We start from the raw sequence: 19,456 nt of genomic DNA, 5'->3' as shown, positions 1-19,456 counted from the left end.
GCAGTCTGCCAGGCTCCTCTGTCCATGGGATTCTCCAGGCAGGAATGCTGGAGTGGGCTGCCATTTCCTCTTCCAGGTAGTCTTCCTGACCTAGGGATCGAGCCGGGGTCTCCTGCATTGCAGCCAGATTGTTTACCATCTGAGCGGTCAGGGAAGCCCATGAATACAGTTCTAACTTCTCTCATACCCCACTTCAACAAAGCAATAATTTCAGAGTACTTTAAGTCTCATCATTTCCCTCCTGATTACACACTGTTATTTTCTCGTAATTTAGGTATAATGTTTTTAAACTGACATGCCATAGTATTATTACTACTATTATTGCTATCATTTAGAAATTCTATTTAAGTTCTGACACATTTCTAACTTGTTTGTTCATCATTCCTTCTTGAACGTGGAACCATTTTCCAACGGATTCCAAAACATACCCTTTGGAAGCTGCTTTGCATATGTATGTTGATGGAAAACTCTCTTTGTTTTTACTCATCTAGATATTCCTCTCTCATGCTTGAAAGATTGTTTTCATAGGTATACAATGTGTTGTTATTGTCTCTCAGCACATTGAAAGTATTCTTTTTACTCTTTTCGGACATCCATTGCTGTTGGAACTCTCATCACACATGGAAGTGCTGTGTAGAGAATCTGTCTTTTTACTTTGGCTATTTTTAAAACCACTTTTCTTTATCTTGGTAAAATTTCACTCTTGTACGTCTAAATGTGGCTTTCTCTTTATTTAAACTGCTTTGCAAACACAATCCTTTCTCTTTAAACTGCTTAGAAAACACAATACCTTTTAACAGTTGAAAAATACCCACTCACCATCCCATCCAGTGATGCCTCACTTCCAATTTTTCTCTTTATTTCTTTCCTATAATCTAATTAGACACATCCCAATATCTTATCTTCCCTCTGTTTTTCTATCTTTTTTTCCCAGTGTGTTGTGTTGGGTAATTTCCTCAGATATTTCTTCCTGTTCACTAAATCTGTCTTCAGCTGGCACTAATCTATTGCTTAACATATTCATTTAATTTATAATTTCAATAATTACATTTTTCACTTCTAAAAGTTCTAGTTGATCTAAATAGGCCTATTCATATTTGGTAATCTCTTGTTCTTCTAACCTACTTTCAATATTCTTTTTTTATTTCTTATATAATACAACGGAAAGCAAGGGAATTCCGGAAAAAACATCTACTTACATTAAAGCCTTTGACTGTGTGGATCACAACAAACTGTGAAAAATTCTTAAAGAGATGGGAATATCAAACCACCTTACTGGCCTCCTGAGAAACCTGTATGCAGTTCAAGAAGCAACAGTTAGAACTGGACACGGAACAACAAAATGGTTCAAAATTGGGAAAGGAGTATGGCAAGGCTATGTATAGTCACCCTGCTTATTTAACTCAGATGCAGGATACATCATGCAAATACTGGGCTGGATGAATCACAAGCTGGAGTCAATTACCGGGAGAAATATTAGTAACCTCAGATATGCAGAGGACACCACTTTTATGGCAGAAAGTGAAGAGGAACTAAAGAGCCTCTTGATGAAAGTGAAAGAGGAGAGTGAAAAAGTTGCCTTAAAGCTCAACATTCAGAAGACTAAGCTTATGGCATCCAGTCCAATCACTTCATGGCAAATAGATGGGGAAACAATGGAAACAGTGACAGATTTTATTATCTTGTGCTCCAAAGTCACTGCAGATGGTGACTGCAGCCATGAAATTAAAAGACGCTTGCCCCTTGGAAGAAAAGCTATGACAAACCTAGATAGCATATTAAAAAGCAGAGACATCAATGTCCACAAAGGTCCATATAGTCAAAGCTATGGTTTTTCCAATATTTCATGTATGGATGTGAGAGTTGGACCATAAAGAAGGCTGAGTGCTGAAGAACTGATGCTTTCAAACTGCAGTGCTGGAGAAGATTCTTGAGAGTCCAAGGGATCTCCAGCAAGGAGACCAAACCAGTCAATCCTAAAGGAAATCAGTCCTGAATATTCATTGGAAGGACTGATGCTGAAGCTAAAGCTCTGATACTTTGGCCACCTGATGCAAAGAGCCGACTCATTGGAAAAGACCCTGATGCTGGGAAAGATTGAGGGCAAGAGAGAACGGGCAACAGAGGATGATGTGGTTGGATGGCATCATTGACTCAATGGATATGAGTTTGAGCAAACTCTGGGAGATGGTGAAAGACGACGATTATTCCATGAAACTCATGAGAGAATCCCCTTGTTTGAACAAATAATTATACAGTTGCCTACCTTGATACCAGGCTCCCAGCCACCAAGAATCAGCAAACACCCAGCAAGGATCACATGCAGCTGCTTTCTATCAGCCTGGAGTCACATGTTAACATTGTTTTCTGGACTCTGCTTACTTCATGTATCATATGAACTGATCAACTATGCCTTCAAAACATTAAAAATTTTTTATGCAGAATATTTAGGTGTTCTTTATAAGGCTGTTTTTACTTTCCTATCCTGTGAACTTTTTGTTCATGATTTTCTTGGAAATATGTGCATTTCAGCTGTTTTCCTTATGTCTATGAAGTACATGGCCTATTGAATGAATTGCATAAATGCTGATTGAAAGAATGAATAATGCAAGTACTTCTGTTTTAAATATTTTGCAATGAACTTCAACTGTGTTTAAAAAAACAGTTCTTTCTTTTTGACTCTGTGATCTTACTCCTGAGAAGGTGTGAACTTTGAGCTGTTGATTTTAACATATTTATATCTGCGAAAATTTGGAAACAACTAAGGTAGCAAAGAGTCGGACACGACTGAGCGACTGAACTGAACTGAACTGAAGGTATCAGTTATGGCTATGCAATGGAAGAGTATAAAATTCCATGTATATTGTGACCATGAATAAGACATAACATGCACATGATGTAGACATGGACCAAAAGTCAGTAAGAAAACACTGACTTATTAGAAAAGTAAGGTTTGGTTCCCTTTTCCTTTTTATAACTTGCAATTATTGTTACCACATTGTCACCTGGGCAATGGGTATAAATTTTTAATGAAATAAACTCTCTGTGGATATATGTATCTTGTTCCTCTTTGTTACAGCCAGAGGGAAAACACACTTGGTGTCAGACAGGCCTAGGTTAAATCGTTAAGCCATCATTTAATAGCTGAAGTCAGCTCTTCACTCTTTCACTCCTTCACAACTATAGGTAAGGAATTCTGACACACCGCTTAACTCTGGGCTCAGTCCCACAGTTCCTTTGGTACATAGGATGGCAGCAAAAGGGATTCAGGTTTCCTTATGTGCCCAAGGGCTTCCTTTTCTACCTCTGCTTTGCTGCGAGAACAAGCTAGACTGGCCAGGTGATGGGACACAGTAGGGACTAGAGGAGAACCCAGTTGCGCTAGCCACCAGTCTCCTGGTCTGAAGCTGACCACAGACATTTGGCTAAGCCACCAAGTAACCGACAATCATCTAGCCAACTTTTAGACTTATCAGCTAAATTGTCTACAAGTAGATGATTTAATTGATGATTAAATCAACAATTTAAGCCCTTATTAGAATAGCTTGTTATGCAGAATTTCTATGGCAGTAGGTAATTGATACATCCCCTCCTTTATCTAATGCTAGGCCCTACCAGGTGTGTTTGGAGACACCACAGTGAAGGCTTTTCTGTCACTGTCCCTTCTCCCTGGAGTTGAATGAAAAATTTATGCTATCATAAATAGCTATCCATATATGTGTGTTAGTTGCTCAGTCATGACCGACTCTTTGCAAAACCCCATGGGGTATAGCCCACCAGGTTTCTCCGCCCATGGGATTTCCCAGGCAAGAATACTGGAGTGGATTACCATTTCCTTCTCCAAGACCATTCTCCAGGGGATCTTCCTGACCCTGGGATCGAACCCAGGCCTCCTGTATTGCAGGCAGACTCTTTACCTTCTGAGCTACCAGGGAAGACCTAGCTATCTATATAGCTATCCAACAGCTCACCTCATTCATAGCTATCATAGCATCTGTCATTTTTTTTTAACATTTATTTCTTCACTTGTTTCTCTGTTCCTCTCTGCAAGAATGATTTGAAAGTAGAAAACAAATTGTTCATATCCATATCTACAGCATCTGGCTGAACAACATCTACAGAGTAGACCCTCCCTAAATGCTTTGTTTGAATTAAATGACTGGATTTGGGGAGCTGACATGAACCCAAACAGCCAGCAGCAGGTGGCAGGAAGCATAACCACATAAGCTGGTTCTTGTGCTGGGAGGCCTTATGCTTTCCAGAAAGCCCAAACAAGGCTTTGGGGTGGGGAATCAAACAAAGAAGAGAAGCACATTCATTCTGCTCTCCTGCACCCTTCTCTCTTTCCCCACACTGCACACAGGCTCTGAGCCACTCATGCCCCTGAAGAGTGCTGCCCGATCCAGGCTCCCTCTGCCACTGCTGGGCACCTCACTCTACCCGGGGGATGAGCCCATGCCCACCAGGGCTTTCCTCATCCTACCTTTAGATCAGATACGTCTCTGTAGCACTGCTCGGAGCGGGTGTGGTCCGACAGCTGAACGTTCCAGAAGCAGGGCAGCTGATACACGAGGAAGGGGTTTTGTTTGATGACAGCGTTGAAAATGTCCTGGGAGATAAAAGCCAGAGACAGCAGTCAACCAGTCACATGGGCTCAGCTTGTGATGCTGGCTCTGGAGGCATGACATCTCTCCTGTGCAATCTCTCATGAGCCTCCTGCTTGGAGCACAGGCTGGCTTGCCCTGCTGGGCATTTCCCGTGCCTTTTATCTCTAGAAACCAAGCATTCCTGTTTGGCTAGATCCCCCTACACTGGGGCGAATGCCCCACGCTGACTTGATGCTCACAGGTCCTGCTGGTCTGAGTGATCCCCTTTCAGCAAAGGGACATGGGGGCAGACAAAGAGCATATTTCCCCCTCGAGCCGGTCTATAATAAATGAAGTCGCTTTTCTGGCCCTCTTCTCACCTCACAGACGGACCCTGTGTCATCCATCCTGAGCCTCCTGGAGAGGAAACTGTGTGATGACAAGTCGCTCCGCTGATTCAGGGGCTGAGACAAATGGTACATCCTGCTTCAGCCGCATTTCCTGGGGCTCTGGGCAGACTTGAAGATGGATGTGCCTGGGACTCCTGTGGGCCAGGGTGCCTGTGTCTGCGCTCTCCATCTCCAAAGTCAACTCTGACTTTTCTATGGGGCTTTCCCCTCTTTCCAGCTTTTCTCCAAGCTCCTGCACCAGCAGGCCATGCTTATTAACTAGCTGCTGACAGGTGGTGCCGGAAGGTGAATTATGGGTCTTCACAGAAGGAGATGGCTGAATAAACTATCCTCACTGGACATGGACATGCAATTGCTAGCTTTTGGGGACACGCTCAAGTCATTGTGACCCGACTTGAAATATGATGACGGAGGACAATTTTCCCCTCAGGTTTAAAACACCTACCTGGGTAATTTTTAACTCATTCATTATACCATATCTCCTGTTTGAAAAAGGAAATTAGTTTCTGGCTGCTTGGGAAATACTGAATAATAACAATGCTAAAAAAAAAAAAAAAAAAGTAACCCTACAGAGTTTCTTGTTTCCTTCATACAAGAAAACTCCAAGAATTCAGTGAATCAGGCAGCTGAATGATGAACAAAAACAAGGAGAGTGGGCTTGCTTTTTGGTTGAACAGAAAAGGATAACATGCAGCGAACTCAGAGATATCTTTACATTTCGAGATGGCCACATATAACATGGGAATCTCAGAATCAAGATGTGTGACCCTAGTAGATTCAAAGTCAAAGGCTCAGCAAAAATGAGAAGTGGGGATTTTATGAATTTATGTTAGTTGCTTGCTGTAGTTCATGGACTTTTTCAGACTGCCTGGATTAAAAGCTGATTTCACCAGCCAAGGAAGTTTGTCCCTTCTATTTAAATTCATTCCCCTTGAGGATGGGGGTCACAGTATAGGAGCTAAGCAAAAGGCTTGGCTTTAAAAGTTAGATTCTATTTGCCACAAAGGCAAATGAAATCTTGTCCGGGAAATATGCCTTGGCATTTCGGAATCTCAGGGGGCAGGCACTGTGCATTCTACACTGAGGTGAAGACCGTGACCTCCTCTTAACACACCAAATTATCATTTACTTGTGAGTTGACATCAATAAACTATGAACTTTCTGAGGCCAAGGATTCTGTCCTTCGTTTATCCCTGTAATCCTATTTCTGAAGATAGTTCCTGGCATGCAGTGTGCAGGAAAAAGTGTGATAAACACGGATGAAGAAGGGGAATGAACTAAGGAGAGGGCTGTGGTCTTAGGCTGGCAAGAATGAGGCAGATCTATCCAAGTGTGAAGTCACGCAAGAGCTGGAAAAACAATGTAGACCCAGCCGCACGCAGGTTTGAGAAGCAGCATACCAGGCGGCTTGGGAATAACTGTACCTTCTAGACTGGTGACTCACCTGGTCAGCTAAGGACGTAGAGAGCATGCCCATCAGCTCCCTCTCTGCGGTCAGCCTCCACATCTGCTCCCACTTCATCTTCCGCAGCTTATCTAGAAGCAGCAGGATCACCCCTGGATAACAGTATAGGATGAAACAGAGGAAAAAAAAAATACAGATAAGAGAGAGAGCCAGGCACACCTGACCACATGTTTCAGAGACGAGCATGCCTGGGTTCACCCCAGGCTCTGCCAGGTACTTGGTAGGAGACGATAAATAGTCTCTCTGAAATATCCTCACTGTATTTAGAACATTAACATAGATTGCAGAAGCCGCTGCAGGGATCAAGTGAGATGGGCAAAGGAGCCTAGCGCTCCCTGGAGATGGATGGTGATGATGGTCACACAACATGGTGAATGTAACTAATGCCACTGAACTGTACACTTAAAGACGGTTAAAACTGCATTTTTATGTTTTGCATATTTTACCACCAGAAAAAAGAAAAAAAGAGCCTAGCACTGCACACCGACATATGGTACATACCCTGTAAACAGATTCTCTCCCGTTTTCCCCAGATAAATGACAAGCTACTGAGGGTTAGCTGATAGATGGTGTTTGTACAAACTGTGTCATTCATCTTTACAGAAACAAAGCAGATCCTCTCTGACTTTATTATGGGTGTGTCTTTGCCAATTTGCTTTATACCACCTGACAAGCCAGATGAGCTCATTGCAGTATTGCTGCTTTTAATAGCTGTCTTTGGCCCAATGCATTAGGCACAGGTAGAAACTATGGTGAAGGTGGTGTTGATGCTGGGTGTTCAAGATGGGGCCCTAAGAGCCTTCAAGTTCATAAGAAACTAATTGTCAGAGGTTGCTTCCTCCTCCTCCTCTCTACCTTCTTTTTTTGGGGATGGTTTATGGGAGAAACTTGAGTGAATGGGGGACTGTATAGGAAGGGAAGGGATTTCCTGGTGGCTCAGTGGTAAAGAATCTACCTGCCAATGCAGGAGACATGGATTTGATCCCTGGGTCAGAAAGATCCCCTGGAGAGGGAAATGGCAACCCACTCCAGTATTCTTGTCCAGGGGAAATCCCATGGAAATTCCCATAGAAGGAAAACTGTCATTTTATGCACTTTTGTATTTTTAAAAATGTTAAAAACAACTAAATGTATTATTCAGGTAAAAATAAATTAGTAAAAGTCTAAAAAGAAAAGTATATTTTTGGCTTAGCTGAATAGCTTAGGAGCGAGTGTCTACTAACTGGTTGGTGAGCGTATGCAGAGAAGGTACACAGCAGAGAACACAAACCGCCAAAGGACGCCCCTGCAGGCTACTGCAGTTAATTTGGTGGATGGAATTGTGGCACCCATGGGCTCCCAAATCAATCCTCCTCAGGAAGCCCTAGCTCAGCAGAACAGTCAGTGGAGAAAACTCCGGGCAGCTGAAAAACGATCTTACTTGATACCTAGTACATACATTTCTAAGATTGTTGGAAAGAAACCGATTCCCCAAATCACACATAAATGTCAACACTGAGAGACTTTTTTAAAAAACTTACTCCAGTGGAACATATTTGGAGAAAAAAGTATATTTACTGTTTTGTGAAAGGTGTTTGGTCCATTGGGTAGAGTTGAAATAAAAAAAAATACATATATATGGTTATGGCAAGAATGGGCTAATACACAGAGCTCTGAACTTGTAAGTCTAAAGGGCAAATCATACCTATTGCGCATCTCCCTGGTGCTTTGTTAGGTTTTTTTTGCACATGGATAAGCTAGATATTGTCACCCTTATTTTGCAGGAGGGGAGGCTGAGGGGGGTTGACGCTGGGTCAGACACTTGAACAGTTCACTGTGCAAGAGCAGTTCTATGAGATCCAAAGTCAGATCTGCCTGACTCCAAAGCCAGAGCTTCTTCAGCGACACCACGCAGACCAGAGTCCCAGCAACGCCTCTGTGGAGTTCTGTGATTCAGACCAAGACTAGTTCTTTTTCTGACTTTTGGTTTCTACCTGGGTTGTTGTAGTTTAGTTGCTAAGTTGTGTCTGACTCTTTTTCGACCCCATGGACTGTAGCCTGTCAGGCTCCTCTGTCCATGGGGTTTTCCAGGCTGGAGTGGGTTGTCATTCCCTTCTCCAGGGGACCTTCCTGACCCAGGGATTGAACTCCCATGTCTTCTGATTCTTTACCATTGAGCCACCAGGGTTCCTTGCCCTTGCAAACTCAGAAAACTGCCACATGCCCTAGGGGTAGGCTGGTAAATGTTTAACCATACGCATTGCAAAAAATGCCAAGAAGGCTAAGTGGTTGTCTGAGGAGGTCTTACAAAGAGCTGAGAAAAGGACAGAAGGGAAAGACAAAGGAGAAAGGGAAAGATATACCCAACAGAATGCTGCAGAGTTCCAGAAAATAGTAAGGAGAGAGAAGAAAGCCTTCATAAGTAAACAATGCAAAGAAATAGAGGAAAACAATAGAATGGGAAAGACTAGAGATCTCTTCAGGAAAATTGGAGATACCAAGAGAAAATTTCATGCAAAGATTGGCACAATAAAGGACAGAAATTGTATGGGCTTAACAGAAGAGATTAAGAAAAAGTGGCAAGAATACACAGGAAAAGTATACAAAAAAGTCTTAATGACCTGGATAACCACAATGATATGGTCACTCACTTAGAGCCAGACATCCTGGAATGTGAAGTCAAATGGGCCTTAGAAAGCATTACTATGAAAAAAGCTAGTGGAGGTGATGGAATTCCAGCTGAGCTATTTCAAACCTCAAAAGATGATGCTGTTAAAGTGCTGCACTCAATATGCCAGCAAATTTGGAAAACTCAGCAGTGGCCACAGGACTGTGAAAGGTCAGTTTTTACTCCAATTCCAAAGAAGGGCAATGCCAAAGAATGTTCAAACTACCATATAACTGTGTTCATTTCACATGCTAGCAAGGTAATGCTCAAAATCCTTCAAGCTAGGCTTCAGCAGTACGTGAACTGAGAACTTCCAGATGTACAAGTTGGGATTAGAAAAGGCAGAAGAACCAGAGCTCAAACTGCCAACATCCATTGGATCATAGATAAAACAAGAGAATTTCAGAAAAACATCTACTTCTGCTTCATTGACTATGCTAAAGCCTTTGACTGTGTGGATCACAACAAACTGTGGAAAATTCTGAAAGAGATGTGAATACCAGACCACTTGACCTGCCTCCTGAGAAATCTGTATGCAGGTAAAGAAGCAACAGTTAGAACCGGACATGGAAGAACTGACTGGTTCTAAATTGAGAAAGGAGTACATCAAGACTGTATATTGTCACCCTGCTTATTTAACTTATATGCAGAGTACATCATGTGAAATGTTGGGCTGGATGAATCACAAGTGGGAATCAAGATTGCCAGGAGAAATATCAACAACCTCAGATATGTGAATGATACCACCCTAATGGCAGAAGGCGAAGACGAACTAAAGTACTTCTTGATGAGGGTTAAAGAGGAGAGTGAAAAAGCTGGCTTAAAACTCAGCATTCAAAAAATTAAGATCATGGCATCCAGTCCCATCACTTCATGGCAAATAGATGGGGAAAAAGTGGAAACAGTGACAGATTTTATTTTCTTGGGCTCCAAAATCACTACGGATAGTAACTGCAGTCATGAAATTAAAAGACACTTGTTCTTTTGAAGGAAAACTATGACAAACCTAGACAGAGTATTAAAAAGCAGAGATAGCACTTTGGTGACAAAAGTCCGTATAGTCAAAACTATGGTTTTCCCAGTAGTCATGTACAGATGTGTGAGTTGGACCATAAGGAAGGCTGAGCACCAAAAACTTGATGCTTTCAAACTGTGGTGCTGCAGAAGACTCTTGAGAGTCTCCTGGACAGCAAGGAGATCAAACCAGTCAATCCTAAAGGAAATTCACTCTGAATATTCATTGGAAGGACTGACGCTGAAGCTCCAATACTTCAAAAGTGTCTGGTATAAGCCATGATTTATGATTTTCTACCTTGAAATAAAGATTCCATGACATTTAAAAAAATTACTGAGTACAGTAGAAACTGTTCTCAATACTGCTGACTTCAGAAATATTGATAATAAATGTCTACACCCACTCATTTATTTATGAACCTAAATTCATTGGTCTTTCTAAAAACCTCCTTGTGCATGTAGAATGCACTGGACACTTAAAAACTGTGAGATATTGCCAGGTCCATATTGCTTCTTAGTCTTTTGTCAATAGGTAGCTTAAGACTCTTGAGAGTCCCTTGGACTGCAAGGAGATCAAACCAGTCAATCCTGAAGGAAATCAACCCTGAGTATTCATTGGAAGGATTGATGCTAAAGCTCCAATACTTTGGCCACCTGATGCGAAGAACTGACTCATTGGAAAAGACCCTGATGCTGGGAAAGATTGAAGGCAGGAGGAGAACAGGATGACAGAGGATGAGATGGTTGGATGGCACCACCAACTCAATGGACATGAGTTTGAGCAAATTCCGGGAGATGGTGAAGGACAGGGAAGCCTGGCGTTCTGCAGTCCACGGGGTCACAAAGAGTCGGACTCGACTCGGCTGAGCGACTGAACAGCAACAGCTTAGGGGGTCATCAGCTAAGCACTTGTGTGACTAGGCTGTCCCTTGGGGATATTGCAAGCGGCTGCCAAGGCATACAACCCACAGGAAATAAAAAAAAGAAGATCGAAGGAAAGAAAATACACTCCAGGGCTTCCTGATGGCTTAGTGGTAAAAAGAATCCACCTGCCAATGCAGGAGACACGAGTCTGATTCCTATCAGGAAAGATCCCACATGCTGCAGGGCAATAAGCCTGTGCACCACTGGTATTGAGCCTGTGCTCTGGAGCCCGGAAGCCATGACTACAGAAGCCCGCACTCCAGAGTCGCAACAGAAGCCATCTCAACAATGAGCTCACATATCGCAGCTAGAGAGTAGGTCCCGCTTGCCACAACTAGAGAAAAGTCTGCTCAGCAGTGATGACCCCGCACAGTAAAAAAAAAAAAAAAAATAATAATGATTTAAGAAAAAGAAAATACACTCTAAGTATTTATAATCACGTACATAATTGTGTCTTCAAGCAGCTAAGGAGTCTGTTAGGCTGTTAAATATAATCACATGGGTATGCATTTGTAAGAGAATCTTCGTGTTTCGTCAAAGGTGGGGAATTTGTACCCAGATTATACAAGAGCTGAAAAACATCTCCAAGGGAACCACAGCTCTCAGTACTTACTGACCTCACTCCGACAGTGCTGAGAGTTGCCCTGATAAATGATTGTGAAGGTCTCTGGAAATATGAAGTGGTACATAAAAGCCTGTAAATAACAGTTACAGAAACTATACATTTCTTCATTAAGGTACCTAATTATCACTCACTGAACTTGCTTGATTCCCACTTGAATTAACACAAATTAATGGGAATGCACGCAATGTGGGAGGAAGCTTTTTCAGTGAACCCTAGTTAAAAATGATGAAAATGGCTTCTTCTGCAATTGGACCTTTTCAAGCTGAAACAACACAGCTTTGGCTTTGGAATATGGGCCCCAGGACAGAGATTGACACTGCTTCCTGCTGTCAGGGGGACAGAGGTGCCAAAAAGCTTGACTCTGGCCTTTGCCTGGCATTTGCTGCTACGTGATTTGCCATTTCTATTCTTGCCCTTGGGGTCTGGGAGCGAAGAGCGAGCCCTTGGCCCTGGAGGCCAGTGCTCTGCATGGAGGCAGCATACCTGGAATTTGAAAGGCCCTCCCAGTGGAGCTGGCTGGTATGTGTGGGGCTTGCACAGCCTTACCTTCTGCTGCTGTGCTGGGAGCTTAAGAGACTAACACTAAATAAATAAATGAATAAATAAATGAAAAATCAAAGGCTTCTCCTGTGAACATCTGGTCCAGTAGTGGGGCATTTCATCCCTGGATCAGAGGACAATGTTTCTTTTTCCCAAACTGAATATGTAGTAACAGCTTGGTAGCCAATATGGCAGGGAGAGGAGGCTGGATGTGAATATGCAGACAGAATATAATGCTTTTTTAAAAAAATGAGCCAGATACTAATTTTTTTTTTTTTTTACCAATGCAACTGCAAGAGAGAAGCAGAATAAAAATGGTGACAAGCTGATGAGTGTCACCTACTATTTATTAAGCAACTTCTGTATCCGAAAGACAAGTTGCATGACCTAGATGACCTCCGACTCTTATGATGAGCTGGCTAGGTTCATGGAATTATTCCCATTTTTGAGATGAAGAAACTAAGGCTCGTGTCTAGCTGGTAGGTGACCAAATTCATCTCACTCTTAGCCCTGTGGTCTCTTGAGCTACACCAGACCATCTTGTGGTATGTGTGTGTCTGTGTACATGACCATAGTAAATATGGTGAGACTTTGCTGAATCTATGACCTGAAGCCAAAACAAGTCAGGGAGCCCCTAGAGGAACAGTTAGTGAATGTTTGAAGGATTCTGCGAAGACCACAGGCCAAAATCAGATGGCATGTGTCAGAACCTGGAGCAAACCAAGCATTCAAAGACAGGAGAGGCAGGGAGCCTTGAGTGACTGAGGCTGCTCGTGTAGGTGGGGTCTGAACCTGTAAAAGGGACCATGGGTTGCAGCCAAGAATAATTTAAAGCAGTGTGCTGTTCCATAGCTAACATGTCAATTCCCCTCCCACATGGCACAGAAATCCTCTTCTTTCTGTATCTGAGTCCACAGCTAACCTCTTAGCCTGTGCTCCACCACCTCCTGCAGACCAGGAGAATCCCTTAAAACCCTTCCAGCAAAGGGAAGACCTCAAGCTCGTATTAAAGAAAATCTGCTGTTTAAGAGGAGGTTCTGGGACTTTCCTAGTGTTTCACTAGCTAAGACTCCATGCTCCAGGGAGTCTGGGTTTGATCCTTGGCCAGGGAACTGGATCCCACATGCCACAACTAAAAAGATCACCGTGACTCAGTGCTAAAGAATCTTCCTGTAATGCAGGAGATGCAAGAGACACAGGTTCTATCCCTGGGTTGGGAAGACCCCCTGAAGGAGGAAATGGCAACCGACTCCAGTATTCTTGTCTGGGAAATCTCAAGGACATGGGAGCCTGGCGGGGTATAGTCCATAGGATCGAAAAGAGTTGGACATGACTTAACAACTGAGAATACACGCTACAACGAAGATCAAAGATCCTTTGTGCTACAACTAAGACCTGGCACAAATAAATACTTAGTGTAAAAAAAAAGTAAAAAATGAGGAGGTTCTGTCTCTGCTTTCTTTCTTTCTTTCTTTCCATGCAGTCTGCTTTCACATTTCAGCCAAGCTAAAGAATATGACTGGGACAGACTAGGTCAATTCCAATCACGTGCTTCCTTAAATCAGTAGAAGAAACTGAGGTACAAAGTGGCTACCTGATGCCTTTGACCAGTGGAGAACAAATTTCAGATTAAACCTTTTATTCCCAGAAGCTGTGTTTCCCACAGTATGTTCCATGGTCTGCTGCAGAATGCTAACAGACGTTATGGGAAGCAGGGTCTGCGTTGTTAAATAAGTTTAGGAGATAGGGGGTTAAATACAGTTAAACTGTGTTGGTTTTATCAATGTGCCTCATGAATCTCAAAGGTGGTAGCCACATCTACACTGTCTAGATTTATTTACCAGGACCTTTCCCCCAGGAAACTGGTAGAATATTGCTTTTTCCCTTTGCCTGAGTCCTCTCTGGCTTCTGTCTGCATTTCCTCAGCATTCTGCCTGCACTTCAAGGGCTGATATATGAAAATGGAAGTCCATCCCTTCGTTCTTCCTTTAGCCCTTCCAGTTGCCTTGCTGGCCTCAATCAAAGAAACAAAACTTAAAGTGGAGATGGAGTGGTTGTCTACGCAGGAGCCTCTGGGGAAGATGCCGGCTCCCATCCCAGAAATGTTTATGACAATGTCCCACGTAATTCTGACTTTCCTCTCTTCTGCTTTGAAGCACTAGAGTTCTCTTCTTATGCATGATGACCCAATAGAAGGTGAGTTTATTAAAATTCATTTAATTAAAAATCCCCTGCTGATTTTACCTAGGACTTACTTTTGATCATATAAATTAAAAGGTTCTACTTTTCACTTTTTAAGTGTTTTCCTTCTCAAAAACTCTCTATCAGAGAGAGAGAAAATGGAAATCCTTTCTCCTGAAGCATTCCCTGACTTTGCTGGGGTTTCTGAAAGTGTGAATGGATGAAGTATAAAAAGCAGCTCTATCTTAATAAAAGGCTAGTGGTCATTCACTCACTCACTCATTCGTTCATTCAATAAATGTCTTATCAAGTGACTTTAACATGCTAGGCACTAGGTATACGAAGAAGAACAATACAGTAGTCCCTGCTCTCAAGAGCCTGGAGGTGTTTGGGGCACTGAAATAAGAAAGGTGTGTTTCGGGCAAGCAAGGTTGGTTCAAAGAGGTGAGTTCAGATCTCACACCACTGGGAGTGGCCCTTTAAGAGAATACAATGTTACCATAATCTCTTCTTCCCAAGGAACAGAGCTAAGAACATAAAGGGGTTCAGTTCAATTCAGTTCAGTAGCTCAGTCGTGCGGACTCTTTGCGACCCCATGAATCACAGCACGCCAGGCCTCCCTGTCCATCACCAACTCCTGGAGTTCACTCAAACTCATGTCCATCGAGGCAGTGACGCCATCCAGCCATCTCATCCTCTGTCGTCCCCTTCTCCTCCTGCTCCCAATCCTTCCCAGCATCAGGGTCTTTTCCAATGAGTATAAAGGGTTTGGTGGCTGGCAAATACCTTTTAACCACTCCTTTTATAAGTGAACTTATACTGAAGTATTATTAATATATACACTCATAGAAGTATATAGATCTTAAGTACATAGTGTGATGAATTTTCACAAAGTGAAATCACTGTTTTAACTGGAACCTGGACTAAGAAACAGAACATCACAGAAAGACCAGAATCTCTCTTACTGTCGGCTCAAAGTCACATATATACATACCACCCTGCTGTGATCCTGAATTCTCACACCACAGTTCAGTTTCATCAGGTTCTGCCAGCTAGCCGGTGCGTGCTCAGTCATGTCCAGCTCTCTGCAACTCCATGGACTGAACTCCTTCCAGACTCCTCTGTCTTTGGAATTTTCCTGGCCAGGAATACTGGGGCACATTGCCATTTCCTACTCCAGGGGATCTTTCGACGCAGGGATCAAGCCTGTGTCTCTTGTGTCTCCTACACTGACAAGTAGATTCTTTACCAACTGTGGCACCTGGGATACCTCATCAGGTTCTGAATTATATATAAATTGAATCATACAGTATGGACTCCTTTTATGCCTGGCCTTTTGGCTCAATATTACTTCTGTGAAACCCATATTACTGCATGTCATTGTAGTCTGTTCACTTAACGCTGCATTGTTACCTACACTAAGAATATATCCACCCTACTTATCCATTACATTGCTGACAGACATGTAGGTTGTTTTCAGTTCTGAAAGCGGATATAACATTCTGGAACGTGTCTTTCGGTGTCACAAGTATGCATTTCTGCTGAGTGCAAACCTACTGTACTTAAGGTAGTTATTACAGACTTCAGCCCATCTCTTTCAGTTTGAAGAAAGTGTTTTTTTGGATTTGTATGGGGAAAAATACAGAGTGTCCAAGATTTTGATCTTAAAATGACCACTGAACAAAACGGGACATATTATGGTGCTTAGAAAAGTCAGGGGTGGGTGCAAAAGCCGAGGACGGTGCCGAGCCTGCCTCGGGGTCCTAAGGCCCACAGACTTTCTATCAGGAACCGAAAAATAACTACTCCTTGAAGAGAAGGCAGATCTGCTGCCCGGCTTGTCGGCATGCAGATTTTAATTTTTAACAAATAATGAGTCTGCATCTCCCTACCAGTCTGGCTAGATGCTTCGCTGAACAAGATGATGTCTCATTTGCTCACCAAGAAGGGCGAGACGGCTCGGGAGGCCGAGCGGTATGGACCAGCCGATCGTGCATTAGAGCCTGACTGAACATCGTGCTAATGGACAGCGGAAGGGCGAGGAGCATTTCTGCAACTTCCAGCTTAAACAAAGTGAACCCACACGGAAGGGCACCCTACATATCCTCATCACTCACTCGCTCACACGCTTGAAAGAGAAGTAGGCGCTGAAAGAACAGCCGGTGAAGAATGTAGCGCTCACGGCCTTCAGAAGGAATTGCTTGGGATCCCTGGTGGCTGGTTTCCCACTGGAAACATCGCAACGGACCAGAGGGAGGGAGGCAGGAGGGGGCGGTCTTCTCGGCACACTCTCGTGTCTGAGCAGTGCTTCCAGTGGGGCCTGACTCCCACCCCCTGCAGCTTCCTCCAGGCAGCTACCCTTCACAGCTCAAAGTCTCAATTGGTGTCTGACAGCATCACCTCCTTCACATCCTGTTATGGGCTGAACTATGTCCTCCCCCTAATTCATATGCTGGAGTCCTAACCCCTACCCAGGACCTCAGGATGTGACTATAATCGGAGGGAGGGTCTTCAAAGAAGTGTTAAAGTCATGAGTGCGGGCCCTAATCCAAAAGGAACAGTTATCCTTATGAGAGGAGGCCATCTGGACAGACCGGCAGAGAGGGATGACCACGTGAACACACCAGGAGAAGACAGCCGTCTTGTGAGTAAAGGCTGGAAGCCTCAGAAAAAACCAACCCTTGATCTTGGACTTTCAGCCTCCAGAACTGTAAGAAAATAAATTCTGCTAAGCTGCCCAATCCATGGTCCTTAATTACAGCGGCCTCAGGAAACTAACACATATCTCTTGGCCCAGAGGTGGTAACAGTGACTGCTTCTGCTGGTCTCTGCGGCCTCAGCCTGCTTGCTGACACATCAATGCTCTCTGTCCACTCCATAAACAGTCCTTTCATTAAAAGAACTGGAATTAATCTGATAAGATGATGGGGTCCTATTACACATGTTATTTTATTTAATCCCCTGGACTGCCCCCATTGAAACTGGAATGACCATGCTTATTCTGGGCTTGCCTGGTGGTTCGTGGTAAAGAATCTGCCTGCCAAAGCAGAAGACACAAGTTTGATCCCTGGGTCAGGAAGATCCCCTGGAGAAGGAAATGGAAACTCAAGTATTCTTGCCTGGGAAATCCCATGGACAGAGAAGCCTGGCAGGCTACAATTCATGCAAAGAGTTGGCCATGACTTACTGACTAAAAAACAACAACAACAATGCTTATTTTATGGATAAGGAAATTGAGGCTCGGAGAGGTCATACAGCTCCTGAGTGGCAGAGCTGGAATTTCCACTGAGGTCTTCCTGACCCCAATGGCAGTGTGGCTGACTGACTCTGCAGGCCTGCAGCATGCTGAACAAACAGGCCGTCTCTTTGACTGAAAGGCCAATAATGCTGTATTGTTTACCTACGCTGTGATTATATCTCACCCTGGTTATACATTACTTTGCTAATGGATATGTGAGTGGTTTCCAATTTTGAAAGCTGACATAATATTCTTGAACATGTCTTTTGGTGTCATAGGTATGCATTTCTGTTGAGTTCAAACCTACTATAGTTAAGTCAGTTATTAAAGATTCTTCGGCTTGTCCCAGTTTGAATAAGAAGCCCATCGAGTGGGAAGGACTCACAGACATCATCCAGGGCAATCTCTTAATTTGCCACAGAGAAATCAAAACTCAGAGAAGTGAGCTCAATGTCCTAAAGCCAAGATGCTCATGTAAGTGGCAGAATCAGGATTTGAGTGGAAGTCTTCTGACTCCAGTTTCAGCACTTTTTGTTGCTTCCCTGACTAGTCTGAGAAAGACGGCAAGAAGAGAGTTCCCTTTCAAGTCCCACACTTGGATCACCTGGGGGAATCGACACAAAGATTGGAGTAAGGTCCCAGCATCCATCCACACGTCAGCTCCCTGTTTATCAGCTCTATGACCTTGGCCATGTGCCCTAATTACTGCTCTATGTACTCCTCTGTAAAATAGGTATGAATAATGACTCATAGGACCATGGCAAGGATTAAATAAAACAGACCACTTAGCATAGTGACTAATACCAAGGCTTTGTGGTTGTTTAGTTGCTAAATCATGTTGGTTTCTTTTGCAACCCCATGGACTGTAGCTCACCAGGCTCCGGTGTCCATTGGATTTTCCAGGCAAGAATACTGGAGTGGGTTGTCATTTCCTTCTCCAGAGGATCTTACCGACCCAGGGATCGAACCCAGGTCTCCTGCATTGTAGGCAGATTCTTTACCATCTAAGCCACCAGGGAAGCCCAATACAAAGGGTAGTCTCAATTAAATAAGAGCCATTGGTACTGCCTGGGGAAAATTTTTTAAAACCCAAACTAAGGTCCTATTCTCCTGTAGACACCAAATGCATAGGACTGTAGTGAGGATTAAAGAAGATAAAACAGACCACTCAGCACAGTGACTAATACAAAGGCTTTGTTGCTGTTTAGCTGCTAAATCATGTCCGACTGTTTTTTGATCCCATAGACTGTAGCCTATTTGGCTTCTCTGTTCACGGATTTCCCAAGGCAAGAATCCTGGAGTGGGTTGCCATTTCCTTCTCCAAGGGATCTTTCCAACCCAGGGATTGAACCCTAGTCTTCTGCTCTGGCAGGTGGATTGTTTACCACTGAGCCATCAGGGAAGCCCAATACAAAGGCTGGTCTCAATTAAAGAAGAGCTATGGTTGCTACCTGGGGCAGATTTTTTTAAAACTCAAAATAAGTTCCTATTCTCTTGTAGGCACCAAAGCCACCACTCATAAGTTGACCAAAAATAAATGATGGCGGTGACAGCTAACAATGCTGGCAGCACACTGCTGCTTGGTGCCTGCCTGGCCCCAGGCCCCAGGCATCACCCCTCCTCCTTACAACATCCCAGAAATACTCAGTAAGTAAGAGGCTAATAAGGAAGGACCCAGATTCATACACAGTTTCCTCCGGCTCCCAAGCCCATGCATTTTCTAATACCACTGTTGATAAGATAAAATGAAAATGCAAGCGTTAGTCGCTCAATCGTGCCCAACTCTTTGCAGCCCTGTGGACTGTGGCCCACCAGGCTCATCAGTC

The 19,456-nt window shown here is 43.5% G+C and overlaps 1 protein-coding gene across 5 annotated transcripts in view; it reads right to left on the bottom strand.

Moving 5' to 3' along the window:
* Window positions 1-19,456, bottom strand: part of LARGE1 (LARGE xylosyl- and glucuronyltransferase 1) — a 602,335-nt gene that overhangs the window by 82,648 nt on the left and 500,231 nt on the right. For all 5 annotated transcript variants that reach the window (XM_061125420.1, XM_061125415.1, XM_061125416.1 and 2 more), the window contains 2 exons: window positions 6,441-6,553; window positions 4,484-4,609 (listed from right to left, as the gene is read on the bottom strand). In XM_061125420.1, coding sequence (XP_060981403.1) covers window positions 4,484-4,609; window positions 6,441-6,553 — 239 coding nt within the window. The remainder of the gene's footprint in view (window positions 1-4,483; window positions 4,610-6,440; window positions 6,554-19,456) is intronic.

The sequence above is a fragment of the Dama dama genome, chromosome 22, assembly GCF_033118175.1.
Source record: "Dama dama isolate Ldn47 chromosome 22, ASM3311817v1, whole genome shotgun sequence".
Taxonomy (NCBI): domain Eukaryota; kingdom Metazoa; phylum Chordata; class Mammalia; order Artiodactyla; family Cervidae; genus Dama; species Dama dama.
The sequence above is the reverse complement of the archived record's forward strand: the minus strand, read 5'-3'. Positions and strand labels throughout refer to the sequence as shown.